Source organism: Peromyscus leucopus, chromosome 11 (genome assembly GCF_004664715.2).
Source record: "Peromyscus leucopus breed LL Stock chromosome 11, UCI_PerLeu_2.1, whole genome shotgun sequence".
NCBI lineage: Eukaryota > Metazoa > Chordata > Mammalia > Rodentia > Cricetidae > Peromyscus > Peromyscus leucopus.
Genome location: NC_051072.1, coordinates 36,425,695 through 36,446,128, shown reverse-complemented (window position 1 = coordinate 36,446,128; position 20,434 = coordinate 36,425,695). Strand labels below are relative to the sequence as shown.

At 42.1% G+C, this 20,434-nt stretch overlaps 1 protein-coding gene across 1 annotated transcript in view; it reads left to right on the top strand.

Moving 5' to 3' along the window:
• The first annotated feature begins 1,945 nt into the window (after positions 1 to 1,945).
• Il6st (interleukin 6 signal transducer) overlaps positions 1,946 to 20,434 on the top strand; it is a 41,583-nt gene continuing 23,094 nt past the window's right edge. The window contains 5 exon segments of the mRNA XM_037209439.1: positions 1,946 to 2,031; positions 5,494 to 5,608; positions 13,639 to 13,716; positions 17,663 to 17,968; positions 19,020 to 19,140. Coding sequence (XP_037065334.1) covers positions 5,572 to 5,608; positions 13,639 to 13,716; positions 17,663 to 17,968; positions 19,020 to 19,140 — 542 coding nt within the window. The 5' untranslated portion in view covers positions 1,946 to 2,031; positions 5,494 to 5,571.

Below are 20,434 nucleotides of genomic sequence, written 5' to 3'. Positions count from 1 at the left end.
AGATGCTGCCATGCAGAAAGGTCTGTCTGAGAAGCAATGGCACAAGGGACCGTCAAGGGATGACTGATATTTACTAAACATGTAGCATGTGTCACACCCTTTGTGTATTTTAAATAATTTCATTCTTGCCACTTAGCAGGTAAGAACCTTTATCCTCACTTTGCAGACAAAGAAACTCAAGACATGTCCAGGGTCCCAGCGATGCAAAGTAGCAGTGCTAGGATTTGCCCTTCGACAGTCTGGAAGCAGAAGTACCACTGAACCGCTGTGCATTGCCCCCAAGCCATGTCAGCTGCCCCTTTGTAAGAGTTCCGGCTGAGCGATGTCTCTCAGAAGCCTCTCCACCCCTATCTATCTCGGCACACCCTGAAGGTCAGCAGGCAGCAGCGGCAGGGCCCGAACACATCTTTAGTTGAAGCATCCACCTCAAGTGTGTCGGGGATTCCTCTACAGTGTCTTTTCAGAGCATTTCACCAACAGCTGAAGGCTCATAATCTAGAGCTTGGGGGGGTTAGAGATCTGCAGGAGAGAGAGAGAGAGAGAGAGAGAGAGAGAGAGAGAGAGAGAGAGAGAGAGAGAGAGAGAGAGAGAGAGAGAAGGAAAAGGGGGCAGGGATCCATTTTGCATTTTGTTCCAGCCGAATCTTCAACATAACAAAGAACTTTAAAATGACTAATTCATGGGGATTATTTGCCCCTTAAATCATTACTGTAGCCTACCATAATTGTACCATTACTGTAGCTTTTCTTCCAAAAAGTCCCTTGCCCGCAGTCCCTCTTTTTGAATCATTTCTTCACTTTTAATCCTTTAAAAACATTTTATTGAGAATTTTAACCAGTATATTTTTACCACACCACTCTGCTGTCTGTCCCCCAACTCTTCCCACACACCTGTCCATCCAACCAACTTTCGGTCCTTTCTCTCCTTTGAACAAAACAAAGCAAAAAAACAAAAACGACGTTGGGGAAGAGAGAATCACTTTTCTTCAATGGAGTTACACTGATTATATCAACCACACTCTAGGGCAGGCCCTGCGCTCAGTTCACCAACACAAATTGGAATATTTCTTTACAGCTACACATCCCTTATCTTTTAAGCTTCTCACCTTGCGTGGGTGCGGGGTACACACACACACACACACACACACACACACACACACATACACATACACACACGCAAACACGCACACACACACATGAGCTTTTAGGTTCATTTTCCAGTCGAGGGGAGGGTGATGAGTTACAATGAAATTGGCTTTTCCGCGGTATTTCTAATCACAGACCAGGAGATGCAAACCACAAAAAAAACAAGAGTTTCTTGGCAGGTCACCAATTCTGGGACTCACGGATCAATCAATCACACCCAAACTCATTTACTAGCAACAAAAAATAGCACAGTAGCAAGGTTCGTTTACTTAAGCCTAGGACTAGTGCGGTCACCACTGGCGTGTGCAGTCACAGCCACTAAGCCCTGCCCTGTCCCCAGGGAGCTCCCTCGCCTCCGGAGTCCCAAGGGCCTCCGGGCTGTCTCCGGAGGCTCGCAGGCCCTCGGGGAAGACCGCCCAGGGAGGCAGCTGAGGCCAGGGCTGCGGTCCAAGACCCCATTACCCTCGGGGGAAATGGAACTTTCCGTCCCGGCCACCCGCGGAGGAGCGGCGGGGCAGCCTTCGATCTCGTCTAGGAGAGGAGACCGGGGCTCAAACCACGGGAATCCGGGACGCGGGGAGCCGCGTTACGGGAATCGCGGCGGCGCGCAGTCCCGCCCCTTCGTCTCCGGCGACCCCGGGACCAATGGCCGCGCGCTCCGGGACCGACCCAGGCCAATCAGCTCCAGACTCCGCGCCCTAAGGGGGCGGGCCCACGGGGGGGCGGGGCCAGGAGAGCCTTGGTCGGCGGCGGGCGGAGGGCGGCGTGTGCCGTCGGGAGTTTCGAGCCAGCCGGGCTGCGGCTCCGCGGAGGGGCCGGCGGGCGGAGTGGGCCCGGATCCGGAGGCTTGAGGGACGCGCCGGGGCGGCGAGGCTCGCGGCCTGAGGTGAGGAGGGCAGGGCCCCGGCGCGGGAGGGTGCGGGCTGCCTGGCGCTGCTGCCGCCGCCGCCACCTGGCAGCCGGGGCCCAGCGGGGCCGGGCTGGAGCGGCTCGGCGCACGCCCGGAGCTGGTCAGGCCGGCTCGGGAATCCCCGCATTCCTTCCTTCCCCGCTCCCGGGCTCCCACTTCCCGGGCCTCGTCACTCGTCTCCTCCAGCCGGGTTCCTGACGCACAGTTCCGGAGCCCCCGCCCCAAAGTTCCCTCGGGATCGCGCGTCCTGGATGACCGCGTCCGTCGTCCCGCGTCCTCCCAGCTCCTGTGCCCCGTCCCCTGAACCAGCGGTAGACATGGCCCCAGAAAAGTCTAGTCTTCGGTGTCCCCTGAAATAACACCCGCCCCAGACGTGACTCTAAACTCCCTGCTCTGGATTTCTCTTACCCAGAGCGAACTTTTCACCCAGAAATCGCAAGGGTTTGGCGTTGATGACAAGCTCAGGGATTATAAATATTAACGCTCCCTCTGGTCCCTTCCTAGTAAATCCCGCGTGCCTTTACATCCGGAGCGCAATCCCATCTGTCTTTATACATTTTCACCTCTTCTCCTAAGCGTTAACTTTTCCAAGTAGCAGAGGGTTGTTCTCTTCTTTCCTGGATGAACGACGTTTTAATTCAGAACTCCAAACAGAAATAACATCGAAGGCTGGGCCCACTGCTCCTTTTATTGTTGTTGTTGTTGTTTCCATCAAAAGGAAGCTCATTTGGGCTTAATTTGTATGGTTATGGGATGTTCCTCCAGCTGTGCTGCTTCAAAGTAGACAGTTGATACTGGAATGTCAGGGTAAATCCTGAAAGCTTAAGCTGTTTGGTCTGGTCAGGGGTGTAAACAAACCCTTTCAGACCATGTGTGACTGCCAGCTTCCAGTTGGAACATCTCTTAATTTGAACTTACTGACTCATTAGCGGAGGGGATGATCGCCATCGCCTTAATCTCCCAAGTTCATGTTCATATTTGACATTCCGAATTATTTTTGAGCCCTAAACTGGAGTGCTGTATTTATAGGACTGATCTGATAGTAGATTTAATTGTGTTTTCCGCAGGTTTCTTTGGGGGAATAATTGTGCCCGTTTGCTTCTACTCACAAGTGAAAGAAAAAAAAATTGCAAGGGGGTGATGTCAGATAAGCATAAACTTTATGGTAGAATTTTTTTTCACTCTTCTCATCTGTATTGTTGACATGGTTATTTAAAATACTACAAACACTGCTACCTGCTAATTTAATGCAACGTTCTTTTTATGTAACTGGACATTTTGTTCTATTTTATTTATGACTTTGTGTTTTCACTTAAAAATATTTTTCCTAAGAGAATGTGACATTTTGGTTAAATACTAGGATGAATGCTGATTATTATATACCTATGAAGTACTTGTTACAGTATCTCCTTTTTAGAAATGGAAACAGGCTGAAAAAATTTATGACTCCAAATCCTGTGCTCACAGACTGTCCTTTTGGCAGATTTCTTACAGAAAATTCATTAGTATAATTCGATCTGGGAAATTGCATGTTGTCCACGGCACTGCAATAGCAGGAGGGGTTTTTCCCTAGCCGTGATTTCAGACCTCATTTTGCTGCAGATCACCTGGCCCTGATATATCTGCAGCTTGTCTGCTAAAGAACCATGGAAGTTCTCACAGCTTTCTCCATGTTTTTGGTTGTAAAAGTGGTTTGATTGCAGGTGAGATTTCCTTTGAGATTATTTTACTAAGCACTCAGCCTGCTGTGGAATTAATAAAGATGCCTGAGATAGCGTCTAGGTTCCTGCAGGTTTACAAAATTGGGCTGACAAATCCGTGTTTAAAAAAATTACCCGGACAGAGCAGTTTCAATTAAATAATGAGTGATGTAGAAAGTGCTGTGGGTCTTTAAGGATTGGAATTGAAATAGTCAGTGTGTTTCCTAGAGGTCAGCCTTGAGATCTGGATAAGGTTTGGATAAAGGGGAAATTAGAGAGATCCTGTTCTAAATATAGAACGGAGGGCAGAATGGAGACTAGAACTTCGTCAAGGACAGCCATGTGCTGTTACCACAGTATATTCAGTTTAATAACCAGTAACTTATGCAGTTTTGTATGTCAGTCTCTGAACATAGCCTTATTGAAGTAGGTCCACTACCCTCTTCTACACAAAGGCAAACCTCCAAACACAGACATTATCATCAGATTCTACGTTTATGCTTAGATAGCCTGAGTTCAGGCTGAGCTCTTAACTATAATACATGTTACTTTTTCATATTGTCTACATGACAACAGAGTAAAATGGTTATACCAGTTCTTTTAAAACTCATTATTAGGCTGGGAATGTAGCCAATAGTAGAGTGCTTGCCTACCATGTGCAGCCCTGGGGTCAGTCCTCAGCACTACATACTGCATGCATTGTCTATCAGTACCACTTACATATGTGCATACATATGTAAACTAATCATTCTTCTAGCTGTTCACCAAATGCTCCAAGATTCTCAGTATATGAAGTTGTGTAATTACTGTGCTAGATTTTGTATCCTTTTAGGGAACTCTGAAAGTGCAGTGGAAATAGATGTTTGTGAATGTGGAGGAAATTCCACAGAAGAGATGCTCCCATGGGTTATAAACAACGGAGAACAAGACAGAGTCAGCAGGGCACTGGCATTGTGGAGTCACACCATAGTGCGTGTACAAGCACACGTTCAAGAAGGTGTTCGAGAGGAAGTTAGAAGTTTGTTGTAACTTGAGCTTACCATCTAGGTGTGGCTCACAGGGAAATGATGAAAGTTAGGACCAATTTGCTGAGGCCACGGAAAACCGAGGAGCTTAAATATTTACTTTGCAGTTGGAAAACTAAAAGAATAATTTCAGCATAATTGGAGTAAAAAGCCAGATTGTTCGTAATTCTCTCTGAGATTATAGGCACAGTAGTTTGAGAGAAGGACATCTAAGGAAAGGGTTTTATTTATGTAGTGGGCTGGGGGTTGAACCAGCCTTTCCCCATTGGAAGCAAGTGCTCTGCCATGGACTGTACCCCAGCCTCCTCCATTACTGTTACTTTAAAATAGAACTGAATATTGGCGGTCAGCTGGACAGTGCGGGTGGATGGAACGGTTCCTAGGTCCTCTGATAGACGAAGTATTGGAAGTGCCATGATCGGAGTAGGAGGAGTTTGTGGTAGAGGAGTGGCTGGGAGCCATTGGAAGTGCTGGGATCAGGTCCAGGTCCAGTCATCCATAGAGAGGCCAGTGAGAAGGTCATGGAAGAAGTCTGGGTAAGATGCGTAACTGAGAAGTCAAGTTTTAAGGGTTGCTCAGAGAACAGCAGGCTTTACTGACTGGAGCAACTGAAAACCGTGAGTTGTTTATAGGTGTGTGGGGGGGGTAAGTTTCTATGATTAAAAAAACCCTGATAACAGTATTGGATTATGTTGTTTGTGTTTGGTTTGTAGGTACTTTTAAGTGGGGAGATTTATTAAATTGATCTGCATCAGATGCAGGATGTCTAAGATGATACATAACTAGAATTGATGATTCAAGCCAGAATTCTTGAAATTTGGTTTGAAGGTAAGCTACTAGTTGAAGTTACATGTCTTCAAAGTAAATATTTTAAAAGAAAAGTAGATCCTGAGTACTTCATCTTTGGGCACATTCATGGCCAGCAGATAAAAGCTAGCCAAGAATACCAAAAAGTGGATAAAGGAAAGAACCAACCGTATGGTTGCATTTTAAACCAGGAGCTTAATGAGGAACTTGACAAGCAAGGGTAGTAAATGGAGACTCAGGAACTCTTGTGGTGGCCCAGGGCCACCAGGACTTCATTCTGTTGCTGGCTAGGTAGAGGATTCTGTGAGTTTCTCCGCTCCCGAATCAGAGAGCTGTATCTGTTAGTGTACGCTGAGACTCCATTGATGCCTTAAAGCTGACTGTGCTCATACCAGAGCAAGAACTGAATTCCTTTCGGTAGAACACAACTGTCTCGCCTCTGGAATTCCGTATTCTCTTTAATAGTCACTTTCATCCTTTGCTCTAAGGAAGAGTGGGCTAGTTATTATAAAGTGGGTTCATACTGCTTCTCTGCACAGTCCATCTTGTTTGGATGTTCTGTCTTATGTCCATCCCCTGCGACTGCACCCTCTAGTGCAAGCCGAGCTCATCAGAGCTGTATTTCAGAGAGCACAGTGCTGGCCCGTAGACCTTCCCATTGGCGGTCTTCAGCCAAACATACAGTTTTCCCGTTCATGAAACTCTGACTTTATTTTATACTGAGTGCCCCTGAGCCCTGAGTAGGATAAAATTATCTGTTCCCAAAGCACTTTGCATATATTTTACCTGTTAGCTTTGAGCTTCCTGCAGCCGAGAACTGTTTGGCATCAATTGTGTTTGCAATGTTTTATGTCTTAAATGATGGTGAGAACATAGGTTTTTATCAGAGTACTCGTGAAACTGAATAGGTAATATATTAACTCGGAATATGCTTGTATAATAAAAATATCTTTTGTATTTTTCTTCATAGGACCAGTTGTCCCAAAAAATATCTTTGAATAATATGAGATGCCATAACAGATTTTTTTTTTGCATGCTTTCCCTGTATTGCCCAGGCTAGCTGCCAAGTCTTAGGTTCAATTGATTTTCCTTCCTCAGCACCCCACCCCCAGCCCCTGAGACTTGCAGGTGTCTGCATGCCCGGCTTATAAATTCTTTATGATTTATCTGAGGGTTTTTGTTTGTTTTGTGGTACCAGGGATCAAAACAAAGTCATACACTTGAAGGCATGCTGTGTACCACCAAGCTACATCCCAATTCTAAAAGCAATTATATATACTTGAGTTTCTTTTCTTTATGCTGTTGACTCGTCTGTTGTCTGTGCCCATGTGTGTTTTATTCTTTATGGCAGGTCTGAATGAGGGTACATCAAATCCTCTTTTTGTTGTTTGAAAATTGGCCCTTAGTGTCTCATTTTTAATGTGAAATTTTAATTGAGATATAACGTTCTATAATAAACCACTTTGCTATTTGGGTTAAAGTTGTATTGCATTTTTACATTGTGAAATTCTTTTTAGTTCTGACTAGATTTTTCCTATTCTAGTGTTTGAGCGCTATTATGAATAGTGGTTTTTTTTTTCTATTGTATTTCTTAGTTGGTTACTACTGATGTTCAGAAGTACTATTTTTTAAATAATCATTTCTTTAAACACTACATTAAATGTCTAGGAGTCCTGCTAGTTTAACATTTTGATTTTGTTTGACACTGTAGCAGCTACATATTTCAAAACTGGTAAACTACTTATCACAACAGTGAAAAAGTTACATGAGAATAAGCAAATAGATGGGAACAGGCAGACTACAGCCCACCTCTTGGTTTTTGTTGTTGTTGGTTTTATAAAGTAGTGTAAGAACCTAATGCATGCACACACTGAAAACAAAAAGCGTTTAAGAAGTTTTATAAAACGACAGGCCACAGACTGCAGAACAATTATGTAGAAATCAAATTTCTAACAAAGGCCTTATATACAAGATATATGTTCAAAACTGTCAAACCTAATAATAATGAAACAAGTCTAATTAAAAATTAGCAGAATATTCAAATGGTCATACCATCTAGGAAGCTCTATAACTAAACATAACACCTACCACATAGTCCAGCAATTATACCCCTAGTATTCACTTCTCAAAATTACAGCATGTATACACACACAGACTTAACACTAGTTAAGTATTATAGTCAGGTGGTGGTGCATGCCTTTAATCCTGGCTCTTGGGAGGCGGAGGCAAGAGGATCTCTGTGAGTTCTAGGCCAGCTTGGTCTACAGAGTGAGTTCCAGGACAGCCAGGGCTACATAGAGAAACCCTGTCTTGAAAACAAAAACAAAAAAGTTGCAGTATTATATGTTATGTACACATTTGATTGTTGTGTCTTTAATAACTGTATCATATACAGAATATGGTTCTGAATTCTAGAGATATGTCAAGAACACAGACAGAAACTATCTCCTTTGCTTACAGTCTGTTTGGGTAATACACACAATGTGTTCATTTCTTAGGACTAATGTAACAAAGTGCCATAAATCAGATGGTTTAAAATTACGGAAATGATGCCAGGCAGTAGTGATGCACACCTTTAGTCCCAGCACTTGGGAGGCAGAGGCAGGTGAATTTTTGAGTTCAAGGCCAGCCTGGCCTACAGAGCAAGTTCCAGGACAGCCAGGACTACACAGAGAAAGCCTGTCTTCAAAAATAAATAAATAAATAAATTAAATAAAACTGTAGAAATGTTATTTTCTCCTTAAGTCCTTCTAAGATTGGAAAGAATCCTTTGGCTCTTCCTAGCCTCCTGTAGTAACCATATGTTGACATTTTTCTAGCTTGTAGCTGCAGTCACTCCAGACTCTTGACTTCTATCATCGGGCACTTTTCTGTGTCTCTGTTATAAAAGTCATATTGTTCTAATGTCTTACCTATTCCTGCTGGTGGTTTTTTTTTTTATTATTTTTTTATTTTTTTTTAAACTCTATATTCTTTTGGCTCTTTAGGGGGCCCAAATAAATCACATGGAGTCTTAGTCTTTTTTATGATTGCCTGGCCTTAGCTTATTTCTATCCAGCTTTTCTTAACTTAGCCTGTCTACCTTTTGCCTCTGGACTTTTACCTTTTTTTATTTCTGTGTATCTTTTCTTTACTTCTTTCTCCACGTCTGGCTGTGCGGCTAAGTGGTTGGCCCTTCTTTTCTTGTTCCTTGATCTGTTCTTCCCAGATTTCTCCTCCTATTTATTTTCTCTAATTGCCGGCCCCGCCTATCCTTTCTCCTGCCTAGCTGTTGGCTATTCAGTGCTTTATTAGACCAATCAAGTCTATTAGACAGGCAAAGTAACACAGCTTCACAGAGTTAAACAAATGCAACGTGAAAGAATGCAACACATCTTTGCATCATTAAACAAATGTTCCCCAGCATATACAAATGCAACACATCTTAAAATACTCTTCTACAGCATACTCCACTAGGGCTTCTCTGCTGACTACCCCAACAATGGTTCTGTTTCCAAAGAGGCTCCTGTTTTGAGGTTCCAGGAGTTAGGACTTGAGTGCATCTTTTGTAGGGGACACAGTTCAACCTTGAAGAAACAGTAAGCAAAATAAGAAAATTATATGGCATTTTAAAATGAGGCCTGACAAACAGTGGCCCGCAGACCAAATCTGGCTTGCAGTCTTTTTGTAAGGAAAGTCTAAACATTTATCTGATTCATTACATACGATATTTGCCAATCTGTTACAGATGTCTCAAATGTTCTGAAGGAGGAAACAAAAAGCAGGAGAGCAGGGTGGGAGAAGCAGTTCAGAGAGGCCAAGAAAGACCTCTGGAGAGGAGGGAGAGCCAAGGCTGCAAACCTAACCTCTGTGGTGCTCACAGAGCTCCAATCTGTAGTGTTACATGAAGAAGGCAAGCGGCAGGCCGCACCACACGGTGAACCTGACTTTATAACGTAAGAAATACCTACTTACTTAGACAGTATGAAGCTGTAGGTGGAGAATTTTCCAGACTACCAGCAGCATTTTCACTAGCTATTTTTTCTTGGTAAAATTATAGACTTTACATGCCTACATTTCCCACCCCACCCCATTTTTCATTTGAAATTTTTAAAATGTTACAAACTTAATTCTTTGTTATTGCGTCATATCAAAGATGTAACACGTGGAAAGCGGAAATACAGGATTCAATTCTTTGCCTAAGTCTCAAGTTATTTCAAAAAAAAATAGCTGCCACTGCTCAGCTGAACCTAGTACTGGGCATGGTTGGACAGTTGAGGAGTCAGCAATTTGAACTCAGGGCGACTAGAGAACAAAAGATATCAGCCTTCTACTAAGGACCTCTTGTTCCTGTCAACAAAATGCCCTTGTGACATTGCACAGACATCAAGGGGGTTGAATTAGGTGTAGGTGACTTTAATAGTTATGTATTAAACCTGTGGTTCTCAACCTTCCTAATGCTGTAAACCTTTACAGTTCATGTTGTGGTGACCCCAACCATAAAATTATTTTCATTGCTACTTCATAACTAATTTTGCTACTGTTATGGACTGTAATATAAATGTCTGTGTTTTGTGATGGTCTTAGGCAACCCCCATGAAAACATCATTTGACCCAAAGGGGTCAGAACCCCACAGGTTGAGAACCACTATTAAACATAACTCTGGGCCCTATTGATCCCAAAAGCTTGAGGCAGGAAGATTACTTGAACTCAGTAGTTAATAGCCAGCCAGGACAACATAGCAGAACCTTCTCTCAAAGGGGAAAAAAAGACATAGTAATAACCACTGAATTATTGAGTGCTCTCACCCAAGTATTTGTGGGATTCTTTTATTTTCAAGTCCTTTGATGTGCTACTTGGGGCAAACCCGAAAACATAATACCAGTGAGGATTTAAAGAACATGTGTACAGGTGGATTCAGGAGTTAGAGGAGGAGGGGGGAATATGAACAAAATACATTGTGTGCGTGTATGACGTTCTCAAAGACCCTAGTAAGAAGCACGTGTACAACACTTACCAAAGCCAGTGCTCTGAACAAGGCTCTCTGTCTTCACAGGGAGACCAAGAGAAGGAACATGACATTTGTTAAGGAGGAACATGCACAGTTGTTAACTGTTCATCAGTTATAACTACACTGCTTTTTCCCACTCGAGAAAATCCATGGACTGACAGAGCGAGCGGTGGTGTAGTTACTGCATATCTGCTCTGAGTTCTCAAGCAAGCCATTCACAGTCTGTGTGAGGAGCATTACTGGAGGAAGTCATGGGTGACACACCTTTCAGCACACCACTGTTGGCTCGACAGAGTTGAGGAATTACCAATATAGAAGAGTCACTCCATTCTGAAATAAACTGTTGATGCAAGCATCTGCAGTTACGAGTCATGTTTTCGCTTTGTAAAGGCTTCCTAGAAAGCTTTTACAAATTCAAGGAAGTCATCATATGCAGTATTTTTGCGATATGTGCATATTCTGCAAGAGCTGTGGAGTAAGAGGAGCATTTAATACACTTTTTATTTGTCGTTTTGTTTTTTTTGAGACACGGTTTCTCTGTGTAGCTTTGAGCCTTTCCTGGATCTCACTCTGTAGCCCAGGCTGGCCTCGAACTCACAGAGATCCGCCTGCTTCTGCTGGGATTAAAGGCGTGCTGGCTGTTTAATACACTTTTAATTTGAATGTTTACTCAAAAACAGAATCAAAAGAATGTAGCAGAATACTGTCCATTTTAAAACAAAATAAAACCCAAGAGAAGTTAGTTGTATAGGATACCAAACAGAATACGTTCGTACTTTGATGTCAGGCACTTTCATAGACGCTCTTTCCTCACGTCTCAGTGACAGTTTTAAAAATTAGGAAGTAATACTTGTAGTCACTACAGTGAAAGACTTTCCCATTTCCTCATGACACTGCTCAGTCACAAGCCTACCCTGCTCTAGTTCTGTATTGCATGTGAGGGTTAACCATGCTGTGCACACTTGTACATTCTTCTCGCCAATTGCCATGGCTCAGTTACGTGACTGCCAGTTTGTCTGGTTGCTTCTCATCAGCTTTTGGATGTGGTTTGATTTTCTTGTTGCTGGGGACTGAACCTATGCCCTGTGTATCCTGAGAACCTGATCTGTGGAGCTGCACCTGCCTTGGGCATCCTATGTGTATATCCTTTGGAAGACATTAGCACATGTTTCTTTCAGTGTATGTACACCTCGTCTGTGTAGTGTTGTTTGGTTACAATTAAAATTCAATGTATAAACTAAAAAGAAAAGTGGGTCGTGATTTTTGCATACTATATGCCTTAGTTGCAAAAGCCCTGACTGCCCCACCCTTACTATCATTTGGAGGATGTTGAAATACTGTTTCACTTAGGAAGGCGTGCTTGCAGTTTTAAAACATAGCTGTAATGGCCCCCTCTAGAGTAAAAGGCCGGAATGCTTCCTGCTCACTTTAAGGTGTGGATTCCTAAGCCAGATCTTTGTGTGCTGTAAGATAACTTGCTCTCTCTGGGTGTCACCTGACTTCACAGCACCCTGTGAAATGAGCTGGTAGTTAGCAAAAGAAGCTATTGATAGTTTGTCGCTGCTGTTATGCATCATATTTTTTTTGTTTCTAACTCAGAGGGCTTACAATGATTTGCTGATATTCATGTAACTGCAGCAAGCAAATTTTATCAGCTTCCAAGTAGTCTCAGACCAGAGCCTTGTAATATTGGCACAATGCAGTGAATCTTCGCAAATACCTATAGTCTTTATAAAGTCACCACCCAAATCAAGTTATTGAATATTTTCATCACCCCGACAGACTGGGTCATTCCTCCCCTCTACCTCACCCTAGGGCTCCCTGATCTGCTGTGTGTCATCTTAGTTTGCTCATGCACCCTGTTGTGACTGGTGTCTTTATTCCACTCACTTCTGTGGGGGGATTCTCCCCTTGTGCTTGATATATCATTAGTTTGTTCCCATTTATTGCTGTGTACTCTGTTTTGTAGATATACCCTGAGCTGATTTTCTTTATCCATTCACCAATTGATAGACATTTGGGTTGTTTCCAGTTTGAGGTTTTTCTGAATAGATTTGCTATAAACATTTGAGTGTGTCTGTGTGTGGACATACATTGTTCCTATTTTCCTTAGCTATATGTGTAATGCCAGAATGCTTTTTAACCTGCTAAAGCCTCGCTTGCCCCGCCATTTTCCAGAGTGTATCATTTTTCATTCCTATCTTCTTTTTAATTTGCATCTCTTTGTGAATAGTTTAAAATTGTCTTTTTGCATATTTTAGTTACATGAATTTCTCTATAAACTGCCTACTCAAAAATTTTTGCTTGTTTTTCTGAGATGTTAGAATCTTTTAGTACTTTGTGGGCATTCTCCTTTTGTCAGGGACTACTTGTGGTCACACTGAGCTTAATTTCCCATTGTCTAGTCCCTTCTGAGGTTCCTTAGAGGGGACTTTGCCATTTCTGAAGTCCTCCATCTCACAGTTACTTACTTGTATGTATGATTTCATATCATAAAAAAAAAAAAAAAAAAAAAAAAAAACAGCCGGGCGGTGGTGGCACATGCCTTTATTTAATCCCAGCACTCAGGAGGCAGAGCCAGGCGGATCTCTGTGAGTTCGAGGCCAGCCTGGGCTACCAAGTGAGCTCCAGGAAAGGCGCAAAGCTACACAGAGAAACCCTGTCTCGAAAAACCAAAAAAAAAAAAAAAAAAAAACAGGATTGGGGCTGGAGAAATGGCTCAGAGGTTAAAACTGTACTTCCAGAGGACCTGGGTTCAATCCCCAGCAACCCCACGGTGGCTCACAACCATCTATAGTGAGATTTGCTGCTCTCTTCTGGCCTGCAGGCGTACATGCAGACAAAAAACAAAACAAACAACAGGATTGGTCCTTAACCGTCGATGGCATCTAGTGGTTTTGTGCAGCTGTAACTTTAGTGAACAGAGAAAAATATTCCCTTTCTTCATTCACATAGGTATTTTTCCACCTTTCAGGAAATAGCTGCACAGTAGAAATAAGCCTGTGTCTTAGCTTGTGTATAAGAGAAAGGTTTTTAAGTTGCACATTGTGTCTGTTACAGGAGCATCCCTGAAGATGTCAACACTGAGGATTTGGCTAACACAAGCTTTGCTTATTTTTATCACCACTGAATCTATAGGTAAGGTTCATGAAATGTCTCAACTCTACAAATTCGGCTTATGTGTTTTATATACTGTATAATTAGGCTTATGTTTAATAGTTTTATAATTATGCTTATATATTCTTTCTTGGTTATTATTGAGAGAAATTTCTTAGTACAAATAAGCCTGATAATTTGTTTTATATCATTTATTTGAGTTTTATAAATACTAAATGCTAATTAGCTAGTTTGAGACAGATTGAAGGACAAAACTGTATGGCCACCTTAGATGCATTCTGATAAATATGTAAAACCGTTCATAACCTAAAATAATAAATTAAGTATAGGAAGAACATTTCAGCATAATAAAAGTTTTACACACACACACACACACACACCCCACATACACATCTGAAGTCCACAGCTAATGTGCTGAATGGAGAGAAGCTGAAAGCTTTTTCTCCAAGATCCTGATACAGATAGAGGTTATTTTTGTTACCTTTATTTCTAACCACCTCTATTAAATATGATATTTGAAGACTTAGCCAGAGCAAATAGCAGGCAAAGAGATATAAAAGGCATCCTGGTTGGAAAAGAGGATGTCAGATTGTCTCATGTAGATGACATGGTCTTATATACAAGAAACCCCAAAGAGTCTACAAAAAAAAAAAAAAAAAAAAAAAAAGGAACTAAATCAATGAATTCAGAAAAGTTGCTGATTAAAAAATTAGCATGCATAGGTCAGCAGCATTTCCATATGCTAATAGTAAAGTATCTGAAGAGGCACTCTTATTTACAGTGACTTCAAAAATAAATACACGTAAATTTAGTCAGAGCTAAAATATGTTATAAAACTAATGAAAGAAGTTTTGGAAAGGACACAAAAACATGGAAAGACAGTCCATGTGCATGAACTAAAAGATTTAAAGTTGTTAAAATTTCTGTACTTTTCAAAGCAGTCTATAGAATTAGAAAAAATAATTCCTAAAATGTGTGTGGAAGCACAAAACACCCAAATAGTCTTGAGCTATAGGCAGACTTTTCTGTTCCACCAGCCCACTCCCAAGTGACCACATAGAGACTTAATATTGATTATGAATGCTCAGCCAATAGCTTAAGCTTGTTTTTAGCTAGCTCTTATAACTTAAATTAACCCACACTCATTAATCTATGTGCTGCCCCAAGGCTCATTTACCTCATCTACATACTTCCCATCCTGTTCGATCTGCATCTCATGGCATCTCCGTGTGACTCTGCCCTTCCTCTTCCCATCATTCTCTCTGCCCTGAAAATCCTGCTAGCTAATGCCCGTTTAGCTTTTTATTAAACCAATCCAAGTGACAAATCTTCACAGTATACAAAAAGATTATTCCACACCTTGAACAAAATAACAAAAATGGAGACATTATACCAACTGACTTCAAAATATTTTACAAAGCTACAATAATTAAAACAGCATGGTGTGGCCATGAAAACAGAACAGCAGAAAAGACTAGAGAGCCTTTTCTAGTAAATTCATTATGTATAGCTACCAATCTTTGACAAGGGCGCTAAGATATTAAAGTATAGTCACTCCAGATCAAGATGTGGGGTAATTGGATGTCCAGTTTTTCTCTTTTTGTCAACAGTCTGAGAAATAACTCAGAACAGATTAGAGGCTTATTTATTTACTAATTCTTGAGACACAGTCTCATTGGCCACCCTGGAACTCACTATGTAGACAAGGTTGGCACTGACCTCACAGAGATCTGCTGCCTCTGCCTCCCAAGTGCTGGGCTTAAAGGTGTGCACAACACAACCAACTGAACTGAAGACTTAGTACAAGACCTGAAACTATGAAATCACTAGAAGAAAATACAGGGGGAATGCTTTAGGATACTGGAACAGGTGAGGAGTGTCTCACTAGGATCCCAAACCATAGGAATACAACAAGAGTAGAAGAATTAGAGTGTGTCACACTTTAGCTTCTGTGTGGCAAAGAAAACCAACCAAGTAAAAAGACACTCGCCAAACGGGAATATTCCTTATCATACACCTGATAAGGGATTAATATTGATTATGCAAGGAATGTAAACAACTCAGTAGAAAAATATAAATAATTTTTAAAGGGGTAGTAGACCTAGGTAGACATTTCTCAAGATAAGACATGCAAATGACTAATAATTCCATGAAAACATACTCAGCACTAATCATCAGGGAAGTGCCAACCAAAGTTATAGTGAGGAATGACCTGCTTCCTGTTAGCACAAAACCCAAGAACCGTGCTGGCAGGACTGTAGAGCAAAGGAAACCAAACACAGTATTGATGGGATGTTATATTAGTTCAGCTGTTTTCAAAAGGAATACAGAGGCTCTTCATGAAAAGGCAGTTCCACCACCAGATTGTTATAGTTGCTTTTCTCATTGCCAGGATCAAATACCTGATGTACAATTTCAGGAAGGTAGGACTTGAGTGGATAGTCCCATCGGGCTGGGGCAGGCCTGGCGACAGTAGTTTGGTACATTAGGGTTGCATTGTGCATGCACTTAGAGGAAACAGAGATAAATGTTAGTGTGTAGCTTGTTTTATCCGTTTATTCACTCCAGGACCCCAGCCCATGCAGTGGTGCCACCTACATTTAGAGTGTGTCTTCCTATCTCAGTTAATCCAATATAAAAACCCCTCATGGACGTGCCTAGAAGTTTATCTCCTAGGCAAGTCTGAATCCTGTCAAATTGACAATTGATGCACACCACATATGATCCTGCATTCTCACTATTAGGTAAATAATAGAAAAGAAATTAAATCAGTATATCAAATTAGAGCTGCATTCCTATTTTTATTACAGCAAGAACTACGTAAGTGGATAATGGAATGTGTGTGTTCATAATGGAATACTATTCCATCTTAAAAAAGAGCAAAATTCTGTCATTTGAAACAACATAAATAGAACTGAAAACCACGTTAAGTGAAATAAGCCAGACACTGAAAGATAAATATCACATGATCTCACTTGTGAAATCTAAAAAAGTCGATCTCATAAAAAGTTGAGTAGAATGGTAGTTACTAGGGGAGGGAAAGGTTGCTCACTGGTACTAAGTTATATTTAAATACAAGAAATAAGCTTTGGGGTTCTTTTGTACGGCAAAGTAACTATAATAGTGGTAGCATCCTGTGCATTCCCAAACAATTCCAACTGCAAAGATCTGTGTCTCTAGCAGGATATTGAAAGCAGAGGAAATGAGAGGTGGACCTGTCATTGTCATCTGCAGTGGGGGTGAGACACTTCAGCTGTATAATGGCTTGTGGTTTTTGATCCTATCTAATTTCTTTTCCTCCTTCTTTAAATAGAAACGTTTATTCCCTGCATTGATGGATAAAATACATTTATTGCTAAAACTAGTCCAATTGTTTTCTCAGAAAACCCTATCCTCTACACTTTGTTAAAACACACATATTTGCCCATATTTTCTCGTCTTTCTTGTTTGGGTTGCTGTCTCACTACGGTTTGAATTTTGATGCATGGACAGTATGTCCATCCCTCTCTTCCTGTGGCCTCGCCTCCACCAGCATTCAGGGCTGGAGAAGACAGCCCACCTGTTTTCTGGAGTTTAGTTAGGCTGTCTGAGTCAAGGGGGTGCATGAGGGATGGGCAGCTTTGAGATGTACTGGAAGCAGTCTGTGTCTAAGGAAAATCAGAATATTGGACCATGGGCTCAGTAATTTTTACTTTTGTACAGTATAATTTGTGTATTTCTTTACAAATTTAGGTTTTAAATTCAGACCACAATGTTTTCAGTCTTACATTTCCTTTTCCTTCAGAATTGCTATAATGAATCTGTGGGGTCCACATTGAGTGCTGCTATCCAGATACCCTTTTGTACTGGAGATACCCAGTCTTTGTTCCTTTGCCTTGTTCCTGTCACAGTGCCAGGCATCGAACCCAAGGCATCACATGTGCTAGGCAAGCTCAGGTCACTTAGCACAGTCTGTTGTTCTTTTCAGGTCAAATTGTGGAACCATGTGGTTATATCTACCCCGAGTTTCCGGTTGTGCAGCGTGGCTCTAACTTCACTGCCATTTGTGTGCTAAAGGAAAAGTGTCTTCAGCAGTATGACGTGAATGCTAGCTTCATCGTGTGGAAGACAAACCATGTTGCTGTTCCCAAGGAGCAGGTCACCGTCATCAACAGAACCACATCTAGTGTCACCTTCACAGACATGATCCTCCCGACGGTCCAGCTCACCTGCAATGTCTTGTCATTTGGGCAGATCGAACAGAACGTGTACGGAACCACCGTACTTTCAGGCTGTAAGATCTGTGTCTTCTTTTCAGCTTCGCCAGACTCTTGAACTACATTTGTGATGGTTTCTGTTAGCCTTCCCAAGGACAGTCATTTGGTTCAGTAGCTTTTGGATATACTTACTTTATAAAAATGTTTAGAAATACTGTGCACATTTTCACCGTTATACACAAATCCAAGAGTAACATGGCTGCCTTTTCTTTGCTAAAAGACAAGCAATCGTCATGCTCTTGAAGAATGCCTTGACCAGAGACTCTTGCGTATCCCCGAGAGTATTACTGATTTGCAGAGCTTCTGCTGATGGCAGCTTTCTGTGTCTCCTCATTACTGAGAAAGGTTCAATCAAGTTAAACAGGCCCCTGAATGAAGAAAATGGAGGAACCCTGAAACACAGAGGCCATGGGTTTGAAGAGAGCAGGGAGGGGTGTACGGGAGGAAAGGGAAAGGGAAATGATGGAATTAAAATCTTAAAAATATTTTTTAAAAAGAGTGGAACCAGTGATCCAGACCCATGAGGGTTAGCCGGGAGTTACAGTTTCAGCGTTTACCTTACTTCCACCCCGGGTCAAAGCAGTAAGGACAAATTCAGCAGCCTCGTGTGCTGATGAGGCCAGAAATGCCAGCTCCTGGCACATGTAACAAGAGGATTGAGCGTTTGAGGCCAGCCTGGGCTACATAGTAGGAGCTTGTCCTGAAATAGAAAAGTAAAATAAAGTATATGTGAATCATTTTTGCTCCTATAACTGCCTTTTAATATTTATTCAGTTATTATTAGTTTTAGAACACTTAATGGAGACATTACTGGTAATTTATCTGGTTATAAATAAAAAGTTATTTTTATATAGAAAACTAATATGAAAGCAATAAATTAATGACAGTTACACTTGAAAATATATATATGACCTAAGAAGTATTTAAGAGTTTGAAGAAAAAGATAACTAACATCTGTTTCTCGTTATGCCCATATCTTTATCTTGGGTTTGTTTATCTAATTGAGGTGGATCTTAGGTGTTATATGAGTTGGATAATATTTGTATATGTATGCTTATTTCCTTTTAGTTCCCCCAGATATACCTACAAATTTGAGTTGCATTGTGAACGAGGGGAAGAATATGCTGTGTCAGTGGGACCCAGGAAGGGAGACGTTCCTGGAAACAAACTACACGTTGAAGTCCGAGTGGTAAGTCACTCCAGATATGCCCTCTGCTGGATTCTCAGACACCGTTGCTGGGACCTTCGTTTCATCGGTAGTAATACTGGGTGACTGTTTTAGGACATGGCGTCCTCTGACAGGAGACTCAATGTGCTCTTCATGTGCACCTGTCCCCAGTGTCAGCCGTCAGCAGTGTGTGTCCTCTGTCTGCCCAATGCTGCCTTTAAGAGAAGCCCAGCCATGTTCCGTCCACGGATACTGCAGTGCATAGCTCTAAATGATGACTTTCAAACACAGTCACATACTGTTTGTCTTAGGCGATGTTCTCTTGCTGTGAAGAGACCCCTGACCATGGCAGCTCTTATAAAGGAAAACATTGAATTGGGGCTTGCTTACAATCAATGGTTGATTTAGTCCACTATCAGCATGGTGGGAAGCATGGCAGCATGCAGGCAGACATGGTGCTGGAGAGGGAGCTGAGAGTTCTACATCCAGATCCCCGGCAGCAGGAAGAGAGAGAGAGCCACTGGGCCTGGCTTGAGCATTTGAAACCCCAAAGCCTCCCCCAGATCCGTGACACACTTCCTCAACAAAGCCACACTTACTCCAACAAGGACACACCTCTCAATAGCGCCACTCCCTAATGCCAGGCATTGGAGTGTATGAGTCTGTGGGGGCCGTTCCTGTTCAGACCACCGCTCTATGGTTCTACTCCAACAGTTTAAAATATTTTAACATCAGACTTTCAGCTAGTATTAACTTTCTCATTTCTCAAAAATATTTTCTTATAAAAATACTCTTTTGAATTGAGATTTTTAAAAACAAAGAAAACACCCCCCCCACACACACACACCTTTTAAGTTGATAAATTCTCCTCTTTCTTAAATGGCTGCTTCTACCTGCTTCTCTTTCCTTTCCATGCAGTTGAGTTACTTGTTGGATATTGTATAACATATCCAAAAAATTGTTGTTAGGTCTATATATTGATCAAATTTGGGTTGGATTTCTTTCCTCAAAAATCCCACTCCCAGGGATGTGTGCTCTTCCACATTGTTTTCTGGTGTTAGGGGGAGGGCTGTGGAGATGGCTCAGGGAAGTGTTTCCTGCACAGGCCTGAGGCTCTGAGCTCAGGTGCCTAGCACCCACACATCAAGCCAGGTGAGTGGTCCAGCTCTGGGGGACAGCTAGAGATAGGCTGGAGCTTCCTGGCCAGGCAGCCTGAGTCACTGAGGTCCAGCGTCCGTGTGACACTGTCTTAATAAGTACAGTGCAGTGGGATTGAGGAAGACACCGGCCATCAGCCACTGCCCTTGCATGAATA